The 23,252-nt window shown below is 35.1% G+C and overlaps 1 protein-coding gene across 1 annotated transcript in view; it reads left to right on the plus strand.

Moving 5' to 3' along the window:
* LOC108726435 (transcription factor SOX-9) overlaps positions 1 to 21,124 on the plus strand; it is a 30,365-nt gene extending 9,241 nt beyond the window's left edge. Inside the window, exons 2-6 of the mRNA XM_018454008.1 lie at positions 6 to 49; positions 8,807 to 8,953; positions 18,481 to 18,817; positions 19,733 to 20,046; positions 20,598 to 21,124. Coding sequence (XP_018309510.1) covers positions 6 to 49; positions 8,807 to 8,953; positions 18,481 to 18,817; positions 19,733 to 20,046; positions 20,598 to 20,865 — 1,110 coding nt within the window. The 3' untranslated portion in view covers positions 20,866 to 21,124. The remainder of the gene's footprint in view (positions 1 to 5; positions 50 to 8,806; positions 8,954 to 18,480; positions 18,818 to 19,732; positions 20,047 to 20,597) is intronic.
* The last annotated feature ends 2,128 nt before the right edge of the window (positions 21,125 to 23,252 follow it).

Below are 23,252 nucleotides of genomic sequence, written 5' to 3' on the forward strand. Positions count from 1 at the left end.
CCAAGGTTCTCCAAGGATACGACTGGACTTTGGTACCTGTTGCCACCAAGTAAGTGTATTACGTGGCAAACTCGTACTTTTTTCTCGCCTTCGAATCGTCATTTTGTTCGTAAACATAATAAGTAGATATAGGCCGATATATTCGTAATCGTTTCTTATATTTAAGACTGTCTTAAGTATGGTCTTAATGAGCTTTCTACAATAAGCTGTTACCTAGCTTTATGCTTATGCTATTCTACAATGAGTCTGCAGTCGAAAGTCTTAGGCCGATATTCATAGTTGGATCTTATATTTAAGACCGTCTTAAGTACAGTCTTAAGATATGAATCAATCAGAGAGCCGTATTAGCATCTTAAGACGGTCTTAAAATAAGAACAGACTGTGAATACCACCGTTTAGTTTTAGGCCCGGTTGCCCCAACGTTATTTTGACTTTAAGCGAAGCTTAAAAATCTCTTTTTTTTTAAAGTCGATAGAGAGACAGAAAGGGAGAGTTTTAAGCGAGAGTTTCAAGCTACGCTTAAAATTAAAAAAACATTGGTGCAATCGGGCCTTAATCGGTGATTCAACTTTACCGATAAGATTTAGGACTATTGATTTATTGTAGAATCACATTAAATTTTCAATTTTAAGGAATCAATCATAGTCGATTATTCTTCTCACTTTGACCGTGATTGGTCAATTTTTTACGGCTAAAAGCTTAAATTTATTATTAATAACTTATTATAGAAAGTTCATAAGATGTCATGTGAATCATAGCGCATATTCAAACATTACTTAAGACGGTCTTAAAAGAAGAACTGTAAATACTGCCCAATCTCGTTAGAAAGAAAATTGTAAACCATATATTAGCATCTCTCTTTAATTCGATACTTAAGAGAAAGAGAGAGAATTCAAGTTATTTCACTCTTTCTAAACTGATGTCAATTTTATAGAAATGCGAGGTCTTATTATGTCTATCCATACGGCATACAATATACAGAAATTTACAGCAACATTGCGTGTTATATACTGCAATATTGATAGAACGTTGCTGTTGGAATGGAATGCTCTGTGTGTTGATCAAATATGGTTTCGTTCGAGCGCGGTGGAAAGAATTCGGAAAATTGTTCATGCTTCTATTTACTATTAATCGATATAAAAAAATCTTATAAGATCTATTCCAAATAGCATAAAAAGAGTTCAGTCATATGTCATCAATTCTGAGTTCATTTTCAGCAAAAAAAAATTCTTCTCAGAACTCTTCAGATAAAGAATTCTTTTTGTGTTTGAAAATGAATTTTAAGTTGATGACATAACAACTGAATTCTTTTTGAAAGAATTCTCTCTGGATATAAGTTTTTTCAATAATACTTTAAATGTTTTCTTTTTATAGAGTATATATAAAGAACATTATTTTTATTCGTTTTGGTAAGGGAGATAAAAATGACTTCTGTTTATAATTTTCGCATATAGTTTAATAACTGATAGATCTATAATTAGTAAACTTGAGATTCACCAAAGGTGGCTAGCTATAAAGAGAACTAAAAATGAAACTAAACACGCTATGTGGAGACCTGATGATAGAAAGAAAAACAAGAGTATAGTTGTATATACAAAGTTAACATGTTGCTTATAAATAAAATACCAAAATGAATATGTGAATCTTTTCATTTTATAATCATAAATCTACGATGTAAAATGTAAAACTTACATCAATATACGATTGAACAGAAAATTAATATATAATAACAAAATATACAAGAGAAGTAAATATCCAAAAAGAGAATGATGGAAAGAGATTTTTGCCGTCAACAAAAAAATTCAGCGATCCGAAAGGAGCTGAGAAAAATTAATATGATCAGAATTTGTGCAAAGTTACTTCATTATATATATGACAAATAAAATATTCTAGATGTATTTCTCACGTTGATATTTCATTTTAATGCTTCCACTCTTGACGTTTTATATTTTTTCCGTTTAGATCGGAATAATTAATAAATCGTCGAAGACGTTTCCAAGAAAAATATTTCTTTTTTTTTCCTTTTCTGGCTAAGCTTCCTCGATTCTCAGTGTTTTCGCAAAGCGTTTTAATCACCGCGAGTCGCATTAGCGACGCGTTAACATACGCATGTGGCCGTGCCTCGTGGACTTAACTCGCGCGAGGGGGGAAAAAACCAGAGGAGAGAAAGAAGGAGAAAAGGAACGGCGCGACGAAGCCGTCGGGGAGAGAAGAAGCGGGCGAGGAAGTGTGGCGCGGCCTTAAAAATACGTAACGCTAACTCAATTATGACGCACTCGTTTCCCCGGCCTGGGAAACGCGCGTCTCCGCGGAAAAATGTCCTCGGACGCCAATTAACGCAAATTGGCTAATTAATGCCCGATCGCCGCGTCCTGCGCGTCCCGCTCGTCGGCTCTCCTCCATCGTGGGAAGGCAGGCGATCTTAAAATAGCGACCTGATAACGACTCGAGAGAGAGAGAGAGAGAGAGAGAGAGAGAGAGAGAGGGGGGGAGAAAAAGAAGAAAAGAAAGAGAAAAAATGAAGCGCTATGTCTTCCTGCACTTTAGAAGCAAAGTCATCGAGCGGTGTCCTCGACGCGTCATTCGGCATTAGCCGATGAAAAATCATTAGATCGCCGGCGAACTCGATAAAATCGCGAGCGCGACCTCGATATGCGCAAAATTGTGCAACGCGCTTTCCGATCTTCCAGCTGCCGTAATGGCTGCCGATACCGCGATATGATATTTCTAGTTGTTGCGACGATTATAATTACTCTGGTAAAAAAAAATAGAATGAAAGAATCTATCAGGAAGATTAAAAAATTTTCTAAGAACTGGAAAGTATTGTATCTTATCAAAGCATTTATAGACGCACTTATGTTACGTTAATACTAAAAATAGCAACGTTTCTTATTCATTAAAATGATTAATTGAATAAATTACTATAGAAAATGATGAAAAATTAAATATTTTATCAATATAAAGAATATAAATTTCAGTATTTAAAATAAAAATCAGTATAAAGAACATTATTGAAAAATAAAAAAATTTCAGGATCCTACTTTTTTACGCAAGAAATGTAATATTAATCTAAAAAATAGAAATGGTTAATAATGACTACTCGGTTCTTTAAATATTAAATATGAAAACGGAATTACGTGATTATATTACGTAAAACTAATAATAAAATATTAAATTCTTTGAAGTGAAATCTTACTTTTTTTTTCAAGAATGGCAGAATTTTTTATAAGATATGAAATTTTCTATATCTAGAAAATTATTTATAGATGTCTCTAGAAAATCTTAATAAAAAGTTTGAATATATCTTAATTCGGGAATCGATTTTGAAATTACAAAAAGACGTCAACATGGCAAATGATATTACGAGGCAAAGTGTTCTCTTTGAAACATATTACAGGAACTTTAAAATTGTCTCAACTAGAAATCTATCATGAATGAAATATAGAATGCCGATTTTCCCGGGAGGAAATGATCATGTATGAAAAGACTGGTTTATGATTTCATCCTATAATCTCAACGTCGTTAATCGCATACAAAAAAAATGCCCAGAAGATCGCGACTGTCGCGAACGTCAAAGATAAGACTTTAGAAAAATTCAACGGAATGACGAAGAAAAGTGATTACGCGCTAGGTATGCGGTTAGATCATAGAGCGGAATGGGCCACGACAGAAATCACAGAGTGTATCGTTACGCGCGCTTATCGCTAACCCTCAATTATGGGGTTATCTCAGGGGGAATGGATGCAAGGGTGCAGTGTTTATTCCCAGCGATAGAGCCCTGATAAAATCGACCGGTTTTTTTTAATTCCCATGGATTTCGATGAAAGTATATCGCGCATCTCACAGAAGCTATGATCACTATATTGTATTTTGATTCGTGATTATTAATCCTCCATTAGCCACGTGACATTTTGTATCTTTCATTAGCAACCTGGATCTTTGAGTTTCAGTGCAAATTTTTATATTATATTGTTCCATTGCAGATTGCATAAAAATCTGAAACAAATTTTTGTATATTTGTGAAAGCTTTAATAATGAACTTCTACTATTTACTGTAATCACAGAAGTTGGATTACATTTTACTTACATTTTACAGATTTAAATTTATCTATCAGAATCCATAATCAAAATATCGACTATGCCTTCAAAGGACAACTTGGCTGGTGGAGGCTTAAACGTAAAATCGTGTTCAATGGAAACCATATTCAAGATGCAGAATTGAATGCAGGATTGAATTATTGAATTATCGCGTTATTGTCTCTTTCATTTTTTTTTACATAAAAAAGAAAGTCGCTACCGTAATTAAAAACTAAAAACTGCGTTTGTTAACTAAATAGTAGGTATAAAATATGGATAGCTGAAATATAAGTAGGTATTGTAACTAATATTTTAGCTGTGATACTTTGTTATAGCAGCAACAGCAAACCATATATATATTTTGCCGTTTATAAATTTATAGTTACGGCAACAAATATATTTTATCTAAAATTAACTACGGTAGGAACAATTTTTTCCCGTGATATTATTAGATTGGAATCAAACCGAGTATTGAAGATTGAGATATTGAAATTTGATCAATCTAAACAATAGGAGTTAAAATTTCCTTGTCCTTATTGGTTAAATTTCAATCTTCAATCTTCAATCTCAATCTTCAATACGTCTGATTCCGGGCTTAGCATGATATCGTTCTTAGTCGGCAAACACAGTAGGTGTAGTAAGCCTTAAGCCTTAAGAAATTGATCAATCACAGTCGAATGTAAGAAGAATAATCGACTATGATTGGTCAATTTCTTAAGACTTAAGGCTTACTACTCTATTGTGTGTTTGCAGGATTGCGCACGTTTCTTAAGCTCAAGACACAATGCGAGGGAATAGCGATAGCGATAGGAATAACACGATTTCAATCTATCAGAAATCGGATACATCGGAATACACAGTTTTCTGATAGGTTGAAACTGTGTTATTCCTATCGCTATCGCTACTCCCTCGCATTGTGTCTTGGGCTTTACCGTTGCAAGGCAGTGCATTTGTGCCATTTTGCACGGTACCACGCCTTCGTCGCGAACGCAGAGTCGCACGCATCGTATGTATGTTCCTTCTTTCTTTTTTTGCGTTTATCCAGGTAAAGCGCGCGCGTCGTGTGTGCCGCGCGCTCGCGTCGAGGAGCGCCGTGAAAACCCTCGTTAGTGAGCCCACGCTAATTACCAACGGCTCCGCGGGTTTACACACGGATTTAACGCCCCTCTCATTTCAAAGAGGCCGAAATGTACCGCGGGACCGCTTTCGAATCCTTGAGACGCGCGCCGGAGTCCTTTTCACCCGCGTTACGCACGTTCGCCACGCTTATCCCCGTGTAATCCCCGCGCGAATCGAACGCTCATAGGTCCGATTACATCCTATGAGCTGTTGCTAACAGATTGTCCCTTCGAGCTCCGTTTCTCTTGGAATCATCCAGACCGATTCTTTCATCCCGTTTTTATCAGAAATCGATCGTGATAAATATATTTTGAGGCAATAAATACACATGAAAATTTTCTCCTCGTGATCTTCAATCATTTATGATCTCTAATCCTCGCAAAATGGCTCATTATAGCCTATCACAGATGTACTATTCTTTCAACTCTGTATTCTGTTTTTAATATAATATATTTGCGATTTGAAGATGGCTCAAAAGTGAATCAAAACATGGAATGTAACGTAACTTTTTCATATATTATATTTGATTTCTTTTATATTAACCTTGCTTTTATATATTAATCTTGATCATCAATTTTGGAACTCTTATTTATTACACCCAAAAACTAAATTTTAATAAATATGTATTTGAATAGTTCTAAGTAAATATTTATTAAATGTAAATATATATTTATTTGATACAAAAACTATTAATTTAATTTAACTATCATTTTTTATTGAGTAAGTAAATGTTTACTATTCAAAGAAATATATATTGAGATTTAGTAAATTTTTTTAGTTAATTAACTATTTTAATTCTTAATCATACGATGATTTTCTGATTGGTCCTTTTCTCCACACAATGAGTCGTTCGTGTCTGAGTTAGTTTTCGTCATTTTTATGAGTTATACAAAAATTATTAAGTGATTCTTACATATACTTTAATATTTTTAGAAAGTATTTGTAAAGTTGTGTATTAAAAAAAAGAAAAGTAAGATCATTACTTAATTAAGTGCTCCTGGTATTTCAAAGAACAGAAATGCGCAGAACACATCCATGTATACTAATGGTTTGTTCGCTTGTATAACTTTTTACATTTAGAATCTTCACTTTTTTTTGTTCAATGCCCAAATATATATTTATCTTGTTTTAAGTACAAAAATTTTTGAGGATTTCAAGCAATATGCGCACACACAGAAAAATATCATTGTATTACTAAAAAAAGTGATTATTCAATGTACTTTATTCCTTTTAAGCAAAGATTATCTTTAACAAAAAATGTTTTCTTGATAATAATCTTAAAATTTATTAGAAATTTAAAAAACTTATTATCATATGTACTCAAAACAAGAATTAATTTTCTTTTGAAGAATATTATAAAATTGATCAAAGAAACGACTTTATAATAAGTAAACCGAATTCGTTTTAATTTAATAATCTTGATTACGAAGTACAGGATTCAGAATATATTTTGAATAAATTTAATGCTTGCGACGAACTTGATAAAGCGGACATATGAACTACTTGAAACAATTATTATTTACGTATAGTATGTATTTTTCTGTATATACCAATCTGATATTGTTTATATATCGTCAGTACCGTTAGATTCGATCTGTGCGTTCGTACCTTAATTCGATTGCCTCGGCAGCATTTTAGAATGCATAATAAGCACTGTCTGTCTCTTTATCCACCTAACGATTCCCAACAGAAAATAATGCCGTATACCGTATGCCGACCGTTCTTCACGCCGTCCGCTCAGGGCGGCCGCGCGCGAGTCCTTAAAGAATCCTCGATTAAGGGTAAAAAGAAAAACAGGGAGAGGGAGAAGGGGGAAACGGAGGCCCAGGATATCTCTCCTGACGCGGCAATCACGTCAGTCACGTCGATCCCCGGCTCTGGATGGGGCAAAAGTTTTATGAAGTCATCTTCTCGGAAAGAAAGGGATACGTCCATTCCTACCCGTCACACGTCGGCAGCCACGGTGTTATTTTAAGGCCGGTTTTAAACGCTCCGCGCCGCTCGCCAGGATGACCCGGGGGTAGCCCGCGCCAAGCAGAGCCCGATACGGATACGTGTTTGTGTGTGCGTGTGTATGTATATACCATGCCCCGTCGCCTCTGGTTATTTTCTTCTGCAAGTCACCAGATTATCCGCCAGAATGGTCGACCGGATAGGTGGATAGAGAGAAGGAGGAAGAGAGAAAATCCTTCAAGCCGTTGCATTTAGCTTTTATTTCTATCAAACAATTTGAAAAATCCATCGACGTTGTACCCCATAAGCAAGAAGCTTTTAAAAAATTTAAAACGTTGCTGCAATGTTTCAAAATGTTTTTTTGCTTATTAAGACGCGTTTCTTAAAGTTATACGACAGCAGAGATCCTAGCGATTCTGTGAAAGTTTGAAGGAACTCACTGAGTCTCTTCTTTCCCTGTATGATATTCCGTGACTCACGAAATTAATTGAATGTACACAATTATTTATGCTTCTTCTTTTGCCCGAGAATTTCCAGAATCTCTGCCTCAGCAGAGACCCAGTACTACACGTTAAGTAATTTAGAAGAGGTGAGATTCACAGGGTTTGAAATCCATTCAGCTAAGTTGAGAATCACAAGTCTTCCTCCAGAAAAGGTCCTAAGCAACCGAAGGTCCTAATAAAAGACAGACCTCAAAACTCAACATCATAAAGCCTTTTATATAAATTGATTTCTAAGATACTTCAAATATATTATCTATTAATTAATTAATTTATTATTAATTATTATTTATTAATTGATTCAGAAGGCAAGCGACGAAAACAGCCTTATAATATTAATGTAACATGTAAACAAATAAATATTTATTATTTTGCGGTAGATATCGGCTGGTTCGTCGCTTATATATATATTTAATACACTGTCAATACTGAAATTCTATAGTGTACATAACATGAACTACGCAATCTTTCAGTACTTACAGTTGCATATCGAAACACATTTTCATTCATGAATTTTTAAAAGAAAACAGTGATATGAATTCATCAATTTCATGAGTTATTGTATATTGATATGATTCATAAAAATATTTTTATCGAAGTTATATCGCGAGAGAAATTAAAATACCGGAAGAGCAGTAAAACACCAAGTGTGTTAATTGCAAAAATAATAAGAGCGTAGTTATGGTAAAATTAGTTGCATAAGAATCTTACGATCTATATAACAGATTGAATTATTAATCATTCAGAACATACGGCACAATCAACAGTGATTATGGCTAATAGCGAATTTGGACGCACTAATATGCATTATTGCATATTAAAGCTGTTGTACACTGATTTAATGTGTAAAAGTAAAATGCAAATAATTTAAATTATAAAATACAGATGTTACTTAACAGTACAATAAAGTGTATTAAGGATTTTTGGTTTTTTTATAAATCTGTTTTGTATACATTATTTTGTATACATTAAACACATATTTTTACACCAATATTTGTGTACGAATGCATCCAATCAAATTAACTATATAGGAAATGTTTCTTGCAAGCGTAATATTGAAGAAAAATCTCCATTAATATATTTAGAATTTTACGTACGTTCACGTAAATTTGTAGAGGTGTATCGTTTCCAATGAAGATAATGTCTTCGAATTGCAGGGGCTCCGGCGACAAAAGGGCGGCCCACGTCAAGAGGCCCATGAACGCGTTTATGGTATGGGCCCAGGCTGCAAGGCGAAAACTGGCCGATCAGTATCCCCAGCTTCACAACGCCGAGCTGTCGAAAACACTAGGAAAGTTATGGCGGTGAGTGTGGCACTTTCTTTGTGCTCGCGTCAATATTTTGAACTGTCAGGCGGAACGGTAGCGTAAATCAGTATAACGTGACAAATCCTAGAAGAGGCACGGCATTTATAATTATTTTAGATTAGCGTAAAATCTTAGATACTTTACAATCTACGTTACAATCTATATACTTAACAATTACTTAAAATCTTGTTGATGTTTTTTTTTACACAGAGAGAACGATTTTGCTGAAAAATCTAAAAATTTAGCTAGATACAGATCTGAAAATAATTTTGTTAGACTATCAAAATTTTTAGAAAGGACAAACTGATTGCTAGAATGTCAAAATTTTTTACAACATTACTCATCATATTTGAGAATTCTACGTAATTGTTTTGATGATTCAACAAAATTATTTTCAAATCGGTATTTAGCTTGTTTAGATGTTTCAGCAAAATTGTTTTTCTATATGAGTTTTAAAATTTCATTACAGATTTTTATACGTTGTTTCGAACTGTATAAAAATTTGATAAAAATTCTCATATTTGTGAAAGCTTTAATATTTTTATCATAATAGGAATCGAATTGTATTTTATTTATTATTTATAAATTTAAATTTTCCAGAATTTATAATTATAAAACTGTTCCTTTAAATAAACTAACTCATTGCCGGTGGAGTATTTATTATAGATAATTTTTTTGTTCTTTATGCTCCTCTTTTTCGTTGTCTTTGTATTATAAAATTATTTAGCTCCAAATCCGATAAGATTTAACTAAATCTTTGCTTCAATTTAATGTAAACTTTTGCTCCAATTTTTCTTCTCGATTCAATTTTGATCGTATAAAAGTCGCACAGTTGAGGATGATTAAACGTAAGTGCGCACTCAAGTGTTCTGCAACCGACGAATAAAGTTTCAGCGGTCTTCTTGCCTGGCGGAAAGACACTGTTTCGATAAAATTAATCGGCACCACGTGTCTTCAATCGGATGCCTCTCCGTTCTCTCGATCTGATAAGCTCGATTCTCTCACAGATGCGAGCTCGCCAGGCGGCGACCAGCCATGCGAGAGAATCGCGCTTGCTGATCTTCGTTCGTGCTCGTCTTATTCGTAGAAAATCGGATCGTGAACCGAAAGGATGGAAATGTGCTGCTGATCATTTCAGCTGTCGTCAATTCGAAACCACCTGTGTTTTTATCATCGATTTAACCAGGACCTACAATAGATATTGGGGATCCTAAACTGATTACCGAACTTGATCGAGGTCGATAGTACAGATTTTTTTAATTCCAAATTCGATAATAGTAACATCTTTGATTCATTTCTTACATTATATTATATATCGTTCTATCTCACTTAAACGCATACATCTGTCCTTATCTAACATATGCCAGCACCATCTATCACAAGACCGCGCAACTATTACTATACGGAATTTCGGCTCTGTTAACAGTCCCAGTCTTCGCAAAGCATCCGTATACACGTATTTTCCATTCTGTGAAAAGGCTTTTTTTCTAGACTTTCAATCTTAGTTCTACAAACTCGGTATCGTTCGTTCCAGTAATGTGACCTCAGCTGCATACTTATTTTCAAGATATGGACTATAAAACTCTTATATCAAGCAAATGTATACCTCAAGTGACAGCTGTACGAGCTAAAAGTAAGTGAATTTTTAACGAATTTTAAACTTTTTTTCGATTTTCTCATGAAATCCAGTGCAGCTGAGGTCCTGTTTGTGCGTACTTTAATTCTGTACTAATAATTTTGCAATCCGTAAATCCAATTGGGAGATTTTTCACCGAATGGAAATGAGGTGAAGTAGGACAACTTTAACATCCCCTTAAGCCGTAAGAAATTGACCAATTACATTCGAATACGAGGAGAATAATTGATTGTGATTCGTCCATTCTTATGGCTTAAGACTTAAAAATCTATTGTAGATCTGGGCTTAATGATTTTTAAATGTGATTGAAGCTAAAAAAAATTAGTCATCGAAAAATAAATAGGTAATGCTTAACCGTTTTGGAATCGTGTTTACTTGTGTAAGACACAGCGTGTATTTCGCTTAAATTTCAATTAAAATCGCTGGGTAGAATTATAATATCATCCAATGAAGATTACGCGACAAACACAAAAGTTTAGAGTCACTTCGTTCCAATTCTTGCGACCACTTGTTTGTACGTAACCAGTTCTATTTTTACCAACGAATTCGCGAATGCTCCTTTTTTTGAGTCAGCTATACATATATATATATATATATACTTATGTATACACATTAACACACTCATACCACGTGGCGCTTAGGCTGCACGTGGTACAAGTGTTCCTGCTTCTCGAGACCCATGAACTCGGGTCGCATATGTAACAGCGAAGAACACACTTTGCGTGATGTCGGCGGTCCTGTCTTTACAGCCAGATAAATTCCTTTAACACTCGTTTCCCCGTCATGACGATTTCGTTTTTAAAAAGTCTTTCTCTCTTTTCAAAACATGTTTAACCCTCAATTACATTCTGAAGAAAGTGGTTGAAAACGAACTAGAAAACTATAATTATATTAATCAAAATTCCAGTTACTCAACTAGAATTCTAGATTTAACTAGAAAATTCTGTTTCTATTTTCAGTTAGAATTCCAATTAATCCAACCTGACATTTTTCTCAGTGCAGGAACGGTCTATTTATTTAAATTTGAAGCGAAAAATTTTGGATAATTATATGTGCAATTTGTATGTACTATGAGGTTTTAAATTGTAAGTAAAAATAACTTTGATCCTTTCTCTATCAATTGTAAGGCGAAGAATCACAGAACTTGCATTCTGTGAACTTTGAATAGAACGCTTAAAACTTAGGTGTAGTTTTCATATTAAATTTATCATGTTAAATGATATCCATTTTGAGTTATTTTTAATTATTTCTAGGCCGCTACTGTTCCTGATCAAAATGTTAATTTAATTAAGACACTGAAGGTGAACAATTTAAGAAAATGTATTAAATTTGACTCACATTTAATTTATTACTTACTAAATGCATATCGTTAATATGGATATTTTTTTATTTTGAAACTATATATTTCAAAAATTGAATATAATATTTTGTTAAAAATTAAAAAATTGAAAATAATAAAATTATTTTTAACATAAAAAGATTGGCTTAGCAGTGCTCTTTTGATACCTAACACTGTAATTGAGAGTTAAATGTTTTTTTCCTACTGTCGTGTAAGTGAAAAGATAGAAATCGAGGAGATGAAACGTTTAGATTTGTTTCCATTGAAGTCGATCGACTTGATCGGTTTCACTTGGAAGTTTGGGCGAGTTTTTATACTTCAAATAAATAAAACATAAAACATACGCGCAACGTATGCACACGTACGCAATTTTTTATACATCCTGTATACGCGGGCTCCAAGATGACTTGTGGACGATTCTGTTTCCTGGTTGGGACTAACGAGGTGCCCCAGTGGGCCATATAAATGATCATCAGAGGACGCGCCGACAAGGACCCCCGTCGCGAATCATTTAATAACACCGACCGCGATCGCGATCGCTCGCCAAAGATCGACGATCGATATCCTCGACGATTGTCACGACGGAGCTTTCGCCGAAAGATAAGACGCCGCACGGTATTAAAGATCAATCGATTTTTTTTCCTAACGCCGTATCGGGACTCATTAGCGATCTATTGGTCTATAAACACGCATCAATGGAACCAAACGACATTCGCTATTCACTATTATCTACTTTCGTGCGTGACTAGACCTTATATGGGAAGGAGAAAGAACATATGTCAGAGACGAAATTGAAGATTCGGATACCAAAATCGGTATTACTCCAGTCGCTTGCACAATTCGGAAGAAACAAAAGCCGTCCTTGGGACGTTACGTTGACCTACGGTTTTCGGTTCTTAAAAAGTCATTATTTAACACCTCTTCGATATGGACCTAGTGGCAATTAACACGTTCTCGTCCAAGTACGCGAGAGGTATTTTTCGTGACTGTGCCAAGGCCCCGTAATACGCGCGAATAAACTAGACAAATCTTTGAGCACTTTACGTCGCATGCAAAGAATCGAATTTGCGCGATCGATCGTCGATTGAGAGACGTCGCCGTGCGCCACTCTGACGTTTTGATTCCACCCTCGCGCAGAAACAAATGATACAGTCATCTTCGGTAATGAACACAGTGCTAGAGCGATTGCGCTACGCGGTCGGAGTTGCTTGCCAACTGATGGAACCGATAAAACGGCGAAGTTCAACGACGATCATGGCTTACAAAGATCGGTGTATGTACAGATCGCAACATCGATGGGGCGCGGTGGTTCACGAAATGACAAGTGGATAAAGGAGATATCGTTACACTTGAATTATAATGATGTTTGCGACCTTATACATGCAAAAAGTAAATAGTTATATGATTAATATGGAAAAATATGAAAATTGAAAAGACATATCTCTGAAAACAGAAATTGAAGCGAAATTACGATGATAAATTGTAAAATGTTATAGAATAGAAATTTATTTCTTCAGCTTATTCGCTAAGAAGGGACTTACAATTAGTTTATAATTTCTTTTAACTTCACACATCCATTTTATGATTAATAGCTAATTAAAATCCTACATACTATTACTTAAATCTACATTTATTTCTTATCTTAATATTTTAAATATTATAGTTTTTCTTTTTTTTCTACATTTTACACTAATTTACATTTACAAGTATCCAATTATTGTACAATTTTCATGCAAACCCTAGTCTGTCATTTCTTATCTTCATGTTCCTCTTCTATTAACTAATTTTCTATCTTAATTTTCTACTTATCTTAACACTAGAAAAATACCAACATTTCTTACTTATTGAAATTTTGCGAAGAGAAATAAGAATAGAGATAAAGATTGATATTAAAAGTACCGAGTAGTTATTATTTGATCGTTTCTATTTTTTATATTAATCTTATTTCTTGTATAAAAGATAGAGTACTGAAATTTTTTGATTTTTTAGTAATTATATCCTTTACACTAGAATGAAATATTTAGTTTTTTTTATCACTTTCTTTATTTTCATTGTAATTTATTCGCTTAGTAAAGTAGAAAAATTTCACACACAGAATCCTATCTTTTATATAAGAAATAATATTAATATAAAAAATAGAAAGTCAATAATAATCACTCAGTACTTCTGATGTTAATCTTTGTAACTATCCTCTGTAACAATTCTTCGTTTTTTTCGTAAAATTTTACAATTTACACAACGAAAATGTAAAGCTGCGATATAAAATGACAAGTCCCCTTTAGCACAAATATTTTAATCTACTACGTCAATCGACGTGTCGAATCCTGTCGGACTTCGACGCCGACTTGTCTCACGTCAATCCTGATAAGAGGGCCAGGTGCCAGTGTCTGAAAATAAATCTTTTTCTCACATTCTGTCGTTCTCCTTCTTTCTCTCTCTTGTTGTCTCGAAACGTATTGCCATTCGGATACTCCAAACGCGATGTGTTTGTCGACAAAAGGAAAACAGATATCCCCGGTTCATCCTTGGCGCGTGCTCGCAGCTGCCGGCCGGTTCCTGTCGGAGATAAAGAGGCCCCCGGGGACCACAATAGGCGCCTTGTGTCCGTCAGGTGAATTTTTCCGAACCTGCCCCTTCGCATCTCCAGGCCCGCAAGCAAATAACGCGTGACGAGAACAGGTAAATCCGTCTTATCTCCCGGAAGGAACGATTCCTTCACACATCGGACTTCCTTCGAATGCGATAACTTTTATTTTTTCACAGTAGCCACTATCGGTTTCTAAGCGCAAATTGCCTTTGTGGTCATGACTGAGAGTTTAGAATTGTATCGCCGTTCGAAATAGGTTCTACGTTCGCGAAAATCAAGTTGCTTTTTATGAAACTCCGCTTTTCATGAAACTATTATTAGTTGAAATTTTGCATTCTTAATATGATCAGATTTTTCAGGAAGATGTATGAATATAAAGATAAATACAATAATAACGATTTATTTTAAAAAAATAGTACAATTATTTTTTTTATCATTTGAAATTATCTGTTTTAACAAGGAAGATGAATTCTATAGATGAATTTTATAGATGAATTTTATAAGAAGAAATTCTTGGCAACGGAAATTAAAATTAATTTTTGTTAATATTGTTTTTAAAATACAAGTTTTTAAAATTCAAAATTGAGCTTTCCGCTATCTACACTGGAAGCAATAATACATATTCTATATCACTTAAAAAAGTGATCTTGCAGTTACAGCGAAACTTATCTAAGTACGAAAAATAGCTGGAATAGATAAATTTCTAACAAATACTGCGATATTGGATATGTATTGTATCTAATCATATAGATGACAGAAATAGAATTTAGATTTGTACTATATAAATTCTACGCGTATGAGACATAATTTTCTATCAGATATAAAAAACAGTTATAATTCTAGCTGGAGCAGCAAAATATTTTTTTGCGTATATGATTTTAAAATTTATAAAATATTTTTCAGCGGAATCTGTTTGTTAAAATCGGAACGTTTGACATATTTGGCAGAACGACGGGACAAGCACTTCAAAAGCAGGACTGTCCCGCCGAAATCGGGACGTCTAGTCACATTATGCATCCTATCAAGCGATTATAGTCTGTTTAGAAGAGTGTTTCAAGGAACGCTTCGAGAAAGTCGGACAATTTCGCGATTTGTCGACGGTTACTCGGGATGACAAGCGTGATAATTCAATTAGAATCCCACGATGAGAGGATTCATCGAGATTGAGTATCATGCGACCTTCGGCCGTGTGAATTTCTCTCTTCTTCTTCCCTCTCCTTTATAACATTTAATACGTATGTACAAATAACCTCGTAGAGATACTGGCGAGAGGCAGATCTAAATTGGCTGATCCCGCGTTGCATCTGGCGAAGAAAAAGAGAGGCTGCGACGTCGCTCGCTATCGTCTGCACCCATTGGCCAAAAAAAGCTCGTGGCAAGTCCATTGACCAGATGGATTTTCTCTCTTCATCTCTCTCCATCTACAGCTCTTCTTTTTCCCTCCTTCTTGTCGGTGACAGAACACCACCGGTTAAGCTTGAGATATGTGCCTTCAACGTGTGTCAACCCGCTCGAGAGCTTAGCTCCCGTCGTGGGATTTAAATCCCGAGCTTGCGAATACTCCAGATGATGTATTACCAGCTTCCTCAAACGGTTCTCATGACATTCTCTTCCACTTTATTTTGCACTTTGAGCAACGCATATTATTGAGGCTAGGTCCACAACCTTGCTTTAAGAAGCCTTAAGTCATAAGTCGAAAGAGATTAACAAGTGACAATAATTTCTGTCTTTAAACTGCGCAGTCTTTAGGCTTTAACCGTTAGATTTAAGCGAATTGAACAAAACTCAATTCTTACGACCTAAAAGCATAAGTTCTGCGTGGCCGATCGTCATTTACAACTTAAAGCTTACGGCTTGCGGCCTCTTAAAGCAAGGTTGTGAACCTAGCCTTACGATGCTTAAAGAAACATATTAGCAATTCCAATGTGTGAAAGAGATATCAAACTCAGAAGAAGCGGACGCTGACGACCTGAATCGGAGATATCTTGAGAGAAAGCGCGGCGAATCTGAGATCATCCTGCATATTGCAGGGATGAGTTTATTATTAATACAATGACAGGACCTCACACAGTACACTTTATCCGAGAGATATTCTGGGAACGTCTTCAAGATGATAGAGTCATCTTCTGGACGTTTTTAGGAAAATTGTCATTTGAAGATCTGTGTTATATGGAACGTTTAAAGGGTAAAAAAATGTGAATTTCTCAATCGTCTATATCGGATTGAGATTGAATTTGATCGATCAAAGCAAAATTTACTAAACTTGATATCGGTTTTCTTTCTTTCGATTGGTTAAATTCAATTTCAATCTCTAGTCTGATACAGGGGTGTAAGGTGACACAAGTCGTCGGTTGGCGTAGCACGACGGAAATCCCGGAATCTCTCGGACGTTCTCTATTACACCGGAAAACCTTATCGGCTGCGGGGTTTATGAGCCCAGTGGGAATATAAACACAAAGAGCATTTAAGGACCGTAACTGTGCACCGAGCCCCGCACCCGTCGAGTCGCTCTGCGAGGCGGACTAAGTTGTGCGCGCCTTCGAGCGTCTTAACGCGTCCAGAAACACTAACCAGACCCCCCATTTCGTCTCTTCGAGAGTATATATCAGACGCCGATGGAAACGCTCTCGTTCCAAGCCTCTTCTGATGCCGGATAGCGAGAAACGCTCGGCCACGAATGGCGTGAGGAGAGACGGTCGCTCGCTTGTGTATAATACACGCGACGCGAGAGACGTGAATCACGTCGAGCCGACGACAGATTTCATGGCCAAGTCCGGGAATTGCTACGTGATGTAAATCTAAAAATTACAACATTATTTGAAAAGCACCCTGCACTAATTATATGAAAAATTAGGTCCTGCATAGAAAGAATGATCTTGCTAAAAAATTAGGTAGATACAGATCTGAAAAGAATATTGTTGGATCGTCAAAATAATTACATAGGAAACTCAAGTATGATGAGCAATGTTGCTGCAAAGTTTTAACATTCTAGCAACCAGTCCGATTTTTCATTTTTTGATTAACTTAATTTGATGTTTATAGTTAGGTTTAATCTATGATGTTTTATCCAATAGGCTTTATCTATGATGATGTCATGGATGAATTATTAGCTTAAACATCAGGGTCAGCTTAATCACAAGTTAATCAAATAATAAAAGATAAAAGAGGGGTTTGAGCGTTCTACAAATATTTTGTTAGTTCAAATAAAATTATTTTCAGATCTGTATCTAAATTTTTAGATATTTCAACAAAAATATCCTTTCCGTATGATAAAATGAGTTAATTCTTATATATTATGTAGCTTATAATGTAGTTAACAAGAATCATACACACAAGATTCAATAATAGATTATTCTCTATCTAGTCATATAATAATGCTGATAGGTGATATTTTCGGAAAAATTTTATTTGATTTGAGGTTTCTTTAATTATCGTTCAGTTATTGTTGTTGGACACAAGCTTATGATTATTTATTCATTATTACTTATTTATTGACGCGTATCTAACCAATTTTGAGGTGCTCAGATGCACTCAAAAGTAAACTAAAACGTATAAAGCTTTTTTATTGCTTTAAGCGTTTTCAATGTATTATTTTGTAATATTTTTATTTAATTAATATATTAATATTTATATTAATACTTTGCATGACATCTGCGTATGATTTTTTTTACCCTTGTTCTCTTTTTATATTTTAATAATGGATAGTATTTTTAACCTAATTTTCTATATAATTAGTGCGAGACTCTTTCAAGAAAAATTTCATAGTTTCCAAAATCCATTATTATAAAATATCTCAAGAGAACAAGTACAAATAAGAGTCATGCGAAGGTGTCAAAGCATTAATATATTAATTAAATAAAAAATATCACAAATATTAGAACAATATATAGGCAATATATACTGCAAAGCTCGTGTAATATGTACGAAAATTATTAAAATTTTTTACGATTGATCGTGTATAGTCTCCTGTCCGACAATGACAAGAAACCCTTCATCGAGGAGGCCGACCGCCTGCGTGTTATCCACAAACGCGAGCACCCCGATTACAAGTATCAACCACGACGTCGGAAGCAGAACGGGCCGTCCTCCGGCCGGGAGAGTTCGCCCACGAGGAGTCAGAGCAACGTGACTTTCAGCGTTACCAGGTCGTTGAAGCAGGAGGACATGAGTCCTAGAGGCGTTCAAGGACCCAATTCACCGCAGAGTGGCGTAAGCTCTTCGCCACCCACGACACCCAGTCAGGGTCTTTCACCGCCGACACCCCCTACGACGCCCAGGGGACAGCACTATATCAATCAGGTATCCAACACGTCCCTTGTGATCGTTTTGTGACGAGAATTTTCGATTTGATGAGAAGTGATTTAGATAATTAATACTTATATTAATGATACTTGCATGTTTCTGCTATTTTAAGATTATTTATGTTGATAAGATTATTGCAAAATTAACAATAAACATTAATGATAATAGTAATTTAACTTTACAGAGTATATAAGTTGTCTGCTATTTAATTTTCATTTTGTGATTATTATATAATATTTAATAGAGAAAAGAGTAATTTACGGTCCAAAACTATTTCTCGCACATGAGAGCAAAAATCAAATATTTCTTCTTCAATTTCATCTAATTGACTGATCAGCTTAGGTCGATCTAATATAAATCAAAGAATTTTTATTATTTGAAAGAATTTATAAAAATACTAAAAAATTATAAAAGTTAATAAAATTATTAAGTTTTATAAAATTGCAAAAATTATAAAATTATAAGAATTACAAAGATACAATTTAATCTGCGATATTACATATGTAATAGCTGGAGTGTATATTCTAGCTTTAGTCTAGGACCGTATTTCAGAATTGACAAATGATTAGCAGCTTGCTTGAACTGAAAATTATAAAATTTATATAAAAAAGTATTATTAAAATTTAGCGCTAAGACCTGCTTTGATCGGGCGTTTCATTTGAATATTTCAGAATCGATTTTTCCTTAATATAAAAAAATTATATAATTGTCGATTAAATTGCGTACAGACTCGAACGTTTGAATAATTACGCGATAGACTACTACAATGTATTATATTGAGTTCAGAACCGCAAAGAGGTCGACTTCTCGTAAATATAATTATTCAAAGCTTTCGCATGTGCGCAAGTTGTTTGCATCCCCAGCTAATTGTTCTAATCGTTGACGTTCTGCGAAATGATGCTTGATTCGCAGAGCAATCAGCTTCCGCAGAACAACACGGTATATTACCAGGATTTGATCAGCGGCACGCCGTCGAGTGAGTCCCCCCATCAACAACCGGCGGTTGATCTTCGGTATATCGAGGTCGGAGATGGCCTCCCCGGCGAGGAGAACCAGTTAAATGGCCTCGGCACTTTGGGCGGGCTAGGCCTGAATCTCCCGGTGAACTTCCAGGAGTGCGAGGTCGAGAGCAATGAGCTCGACCAATACTTACCGCCCCAGACTGCACCAATACACCAGTACCCACCCGTGCAAGTCACCACCGCCTCGCAATGGTTACTCAACAGGTAGAGAGACCGCCATAATTACGCTTTTTCACAATGACTTTAAATCGAGGTGCATCCTAAGAAGAATGTAGAGTCAACAGCAGTACTTTAAAATTTTCGACTTAAAACGAGTTGCACTTAAAATAGAGACCATCAAGTAAAAATCTGGACATTCGAGACAAATATGGCGGCGTGAGTCTAAAAGGGAGAAGGCGCTTCTTAAATTTTGGTAGAAGAAACGATTAAATTATAAAAATCATCTTATATGACGCGAAAAGTTAAACGCTCGTTGATCAATGCGTGGTCATGCGTTATTTATATGAAAATTTTTGAGAGATTATACTTCTATCTTTTATTGCTACATAAACTTACTATTTTATTTATAATTTTACATGTCCTCTCTTCATTCTTCATTCGATGCAAACAACATTTATTAACATCGAACAAAAGTAAGAGGGATGTTGTAAAATGAATCGGTAGATTTCTTGAAATTACCTTGTCGATTCTTTTGTTATCATGTTTTTATTTCTGTATGATTTATGAGATGTCGGGACATTTTGCTTCGCTTCCAGATACGAGGAGGAGATCGAGAGACCGATCAAGCGTCACTGTTCAGAACAGGCGATCGCGGAGGTATCGTCATGGGAGGACAGGACTCAGGAGATGGTCAGGTACCACGAGCTGCAGCCTCCCCTTCCGCCAGTCCAGTACATATCCGCCCATAACGCGCACCATTCGCACGCGAGTACGCAGATGGGCCATCCACACGTGTCCACGCCCTACGCGCAATACGCACATCGCTACGTGTCTGGCATTGAGACGTGGCCGAATTATATGTAGACCAAAGCGAGGTAAACATGCCCGATATATTTTTCGTTTCGCGGTGCCGAAAGACGCGCCGCGGTATCGTCGAATCGTCCGATTTTTACGTACCTAGGTACAAATGATCGGAAAAAGAATTCGCGTAGACCATCCCGGATCAGCCGCGAAATATTCGATGGACAAATTTTCGAAATCTCACGTGATTCTCTCCGGTCAACGTTATCGTTCTAAATTTTCATTATTTAACCTTCCGTGTATAATCTGGGTCTTTTTTGGCACAAGCAAAACTTCACTTTCAAATTTCTTTGAATAATAAAGTTAATAAAGGAGGACGGAGTCCGATTCTCCCTTTTAAAATATCTTCATGGAAAAAATGATTTTGTTGAAATATATACAAATTTAGCTAGATACAGATCTAAAAATAATTTGAACCATTAAAATAATTACGTAGAAATCTCAAACATGAACAATGTTACAAAAAATTTTAATATTCTAACAATCAGGCTAGAACCAAAATGCATTTTTCGCAATAAGTTCTTTACAGTTTTTCTAATTTAATTTAGGGGGGATTGTTAGCATTTCAGAGTGTTGAAAGTTCGAAAGTTATCGGCGCGTAATCATATCTAAAATAGATTGATTTAATAAAGAATATATTATATTATCATATTATATTATTCGAAACATCTAACTTTGACCGCTAATGGTGCTCTCTATCGTATTTGATGTATTCTGGCAATTAGATCGAGCGTCCTATATAATTATTTTGGAGGTGCAACAAAAAATTTTCAGATCTGTATTCAACTAAATTTTTAGATATTTCAGTAAAAATCTTTTCTGTGTCCTTAAAAAAGTATTTGGAAGTGATCCTGAATTTTTCCACATTTTTAGAAAGTTTAGAACAGAGTAAATAAGATTGCAGACGGAAGTTTAAATGTATCTCGAAGGTTGAAATTGTACAACTATCGACATTATTCTGAAATTATTTGAAAATCGAAGATTTATTCCTCGCAGTTTCTGCAATTTATTCGCATAAATGATCTTATTTTAACTATACGATCATATTTCTTATTAAGGAAAAGTCGCCGCCAAGGAATTTGTCTATGAAGTATTTTTTGACAGATCTGGGACATCCTGTAGATAACGGCGCTGAAAAATTATGTACGAAATGCGTCGCGTAAAGTAAAGAAAGTAAAATAAAGACTATTTTATTACGTCGACTATTTTGTTACATTGACCTAGTTGCTTGTATAAATGATTGTAGAAAATAATTACATGAGCAAATGATTGTAATACATAAATAAATTGTGATTGGATCAATCGCCGCGGTATTAAATCTCCGCGGTGTTAAATCCCTGCGATATTTCTGGGCGACACAGACCCTTAAGGATAGCCAAATATAACGTAATTAACGATTAATTACGGAGATTTATTAATAGTATATGCGCGAGTCTCTCTCTCTCTCTCTCTCTTTCTCTCTCTCTCTGATTGTACGTGAGATGCGCGACTAAACGCGAGCTTCGAGTGATAAAATTTGTTATTAGGATTATTATAACGCAGATATTTCGGATATCCATTTGTATCGCTCTTAAATCGGCTTTCCTGTCTCAAGAAGGAACTGCCACTGTTGTTATTGACATTTGACGACATTGCGAATTTGTGAAGAGAGATAGATGGGAAGAAAAGGAAATGCTACATATACATCGTGACTTTGAACCTTTCAAGTTCTTCTCGCGAAAGAATTCTCGCACGAATTAGATTCTATCGCTCTTCTATCGCAATTTCGGTATCGCGATAATTATCGTGGATGACGCTTGCGTAATATCCTGTAAATATAATAATATGCTTTAAATAAATTGAAACAAGCTAAAATAGCTTGTTTCGGACAGCACGTTTCGAACTGTTGTAAAGAGCATGATATAACTTTTATGTAAATTTATTATAATTTCAATGGAAAACTAATTTCAATGGAAAAAACACGAAGGGAAGATATATGTAGAGTGCAGAGTTAATTGCACTAAAATTTACTGTAGACGTATCTATTAAAGATACTCAAGCCAGAGCTTGGCAGAATCAAATCGTTTCAGTTTTCTTGAGTTCCAATTCTTTTTAATATACAACGATTTTTTATCTATTTTTCTGCGATTCAGTTTTTAATTTTGATATTAATTTGATTCAGTATATAATATTTAATTTATTAAATATAAATTTTTCGTTTTTATATACAATTTTCTTTCACTGCAACGTTTATTTAATAAGAAGAGGTGGATCTTCACGGATTTCGGTCTCCTTCGACTTGATGAATCTACATTGAAAATCAATTATGCCATGTTCGAGCGTTTTATTAAATGGGCCTAGCAAACAGTATTTTTTAATGTATGAAAGACCCTGTAATTATATTACAGGGA

The sequence above is a fragment of the Mycetomoellerius zeteki genome, unplaced genomic scaffold (genome assembly GCF_001594055.1).
Source record: "Mycetomoellerius zeteki isolate Tzet28-1 unplaced genomic scaffold, Tzet1.0 scaffold421, whole genome shotgun sequence".
NCBI classification, from domain to species: domain Eukaryota; kingdom Metazoa; phylum Arthropoda; class Insecta; order Hymenoptera; family Formicidae; genus Mycetomoellerius; species Mycetomoellerius zeteki.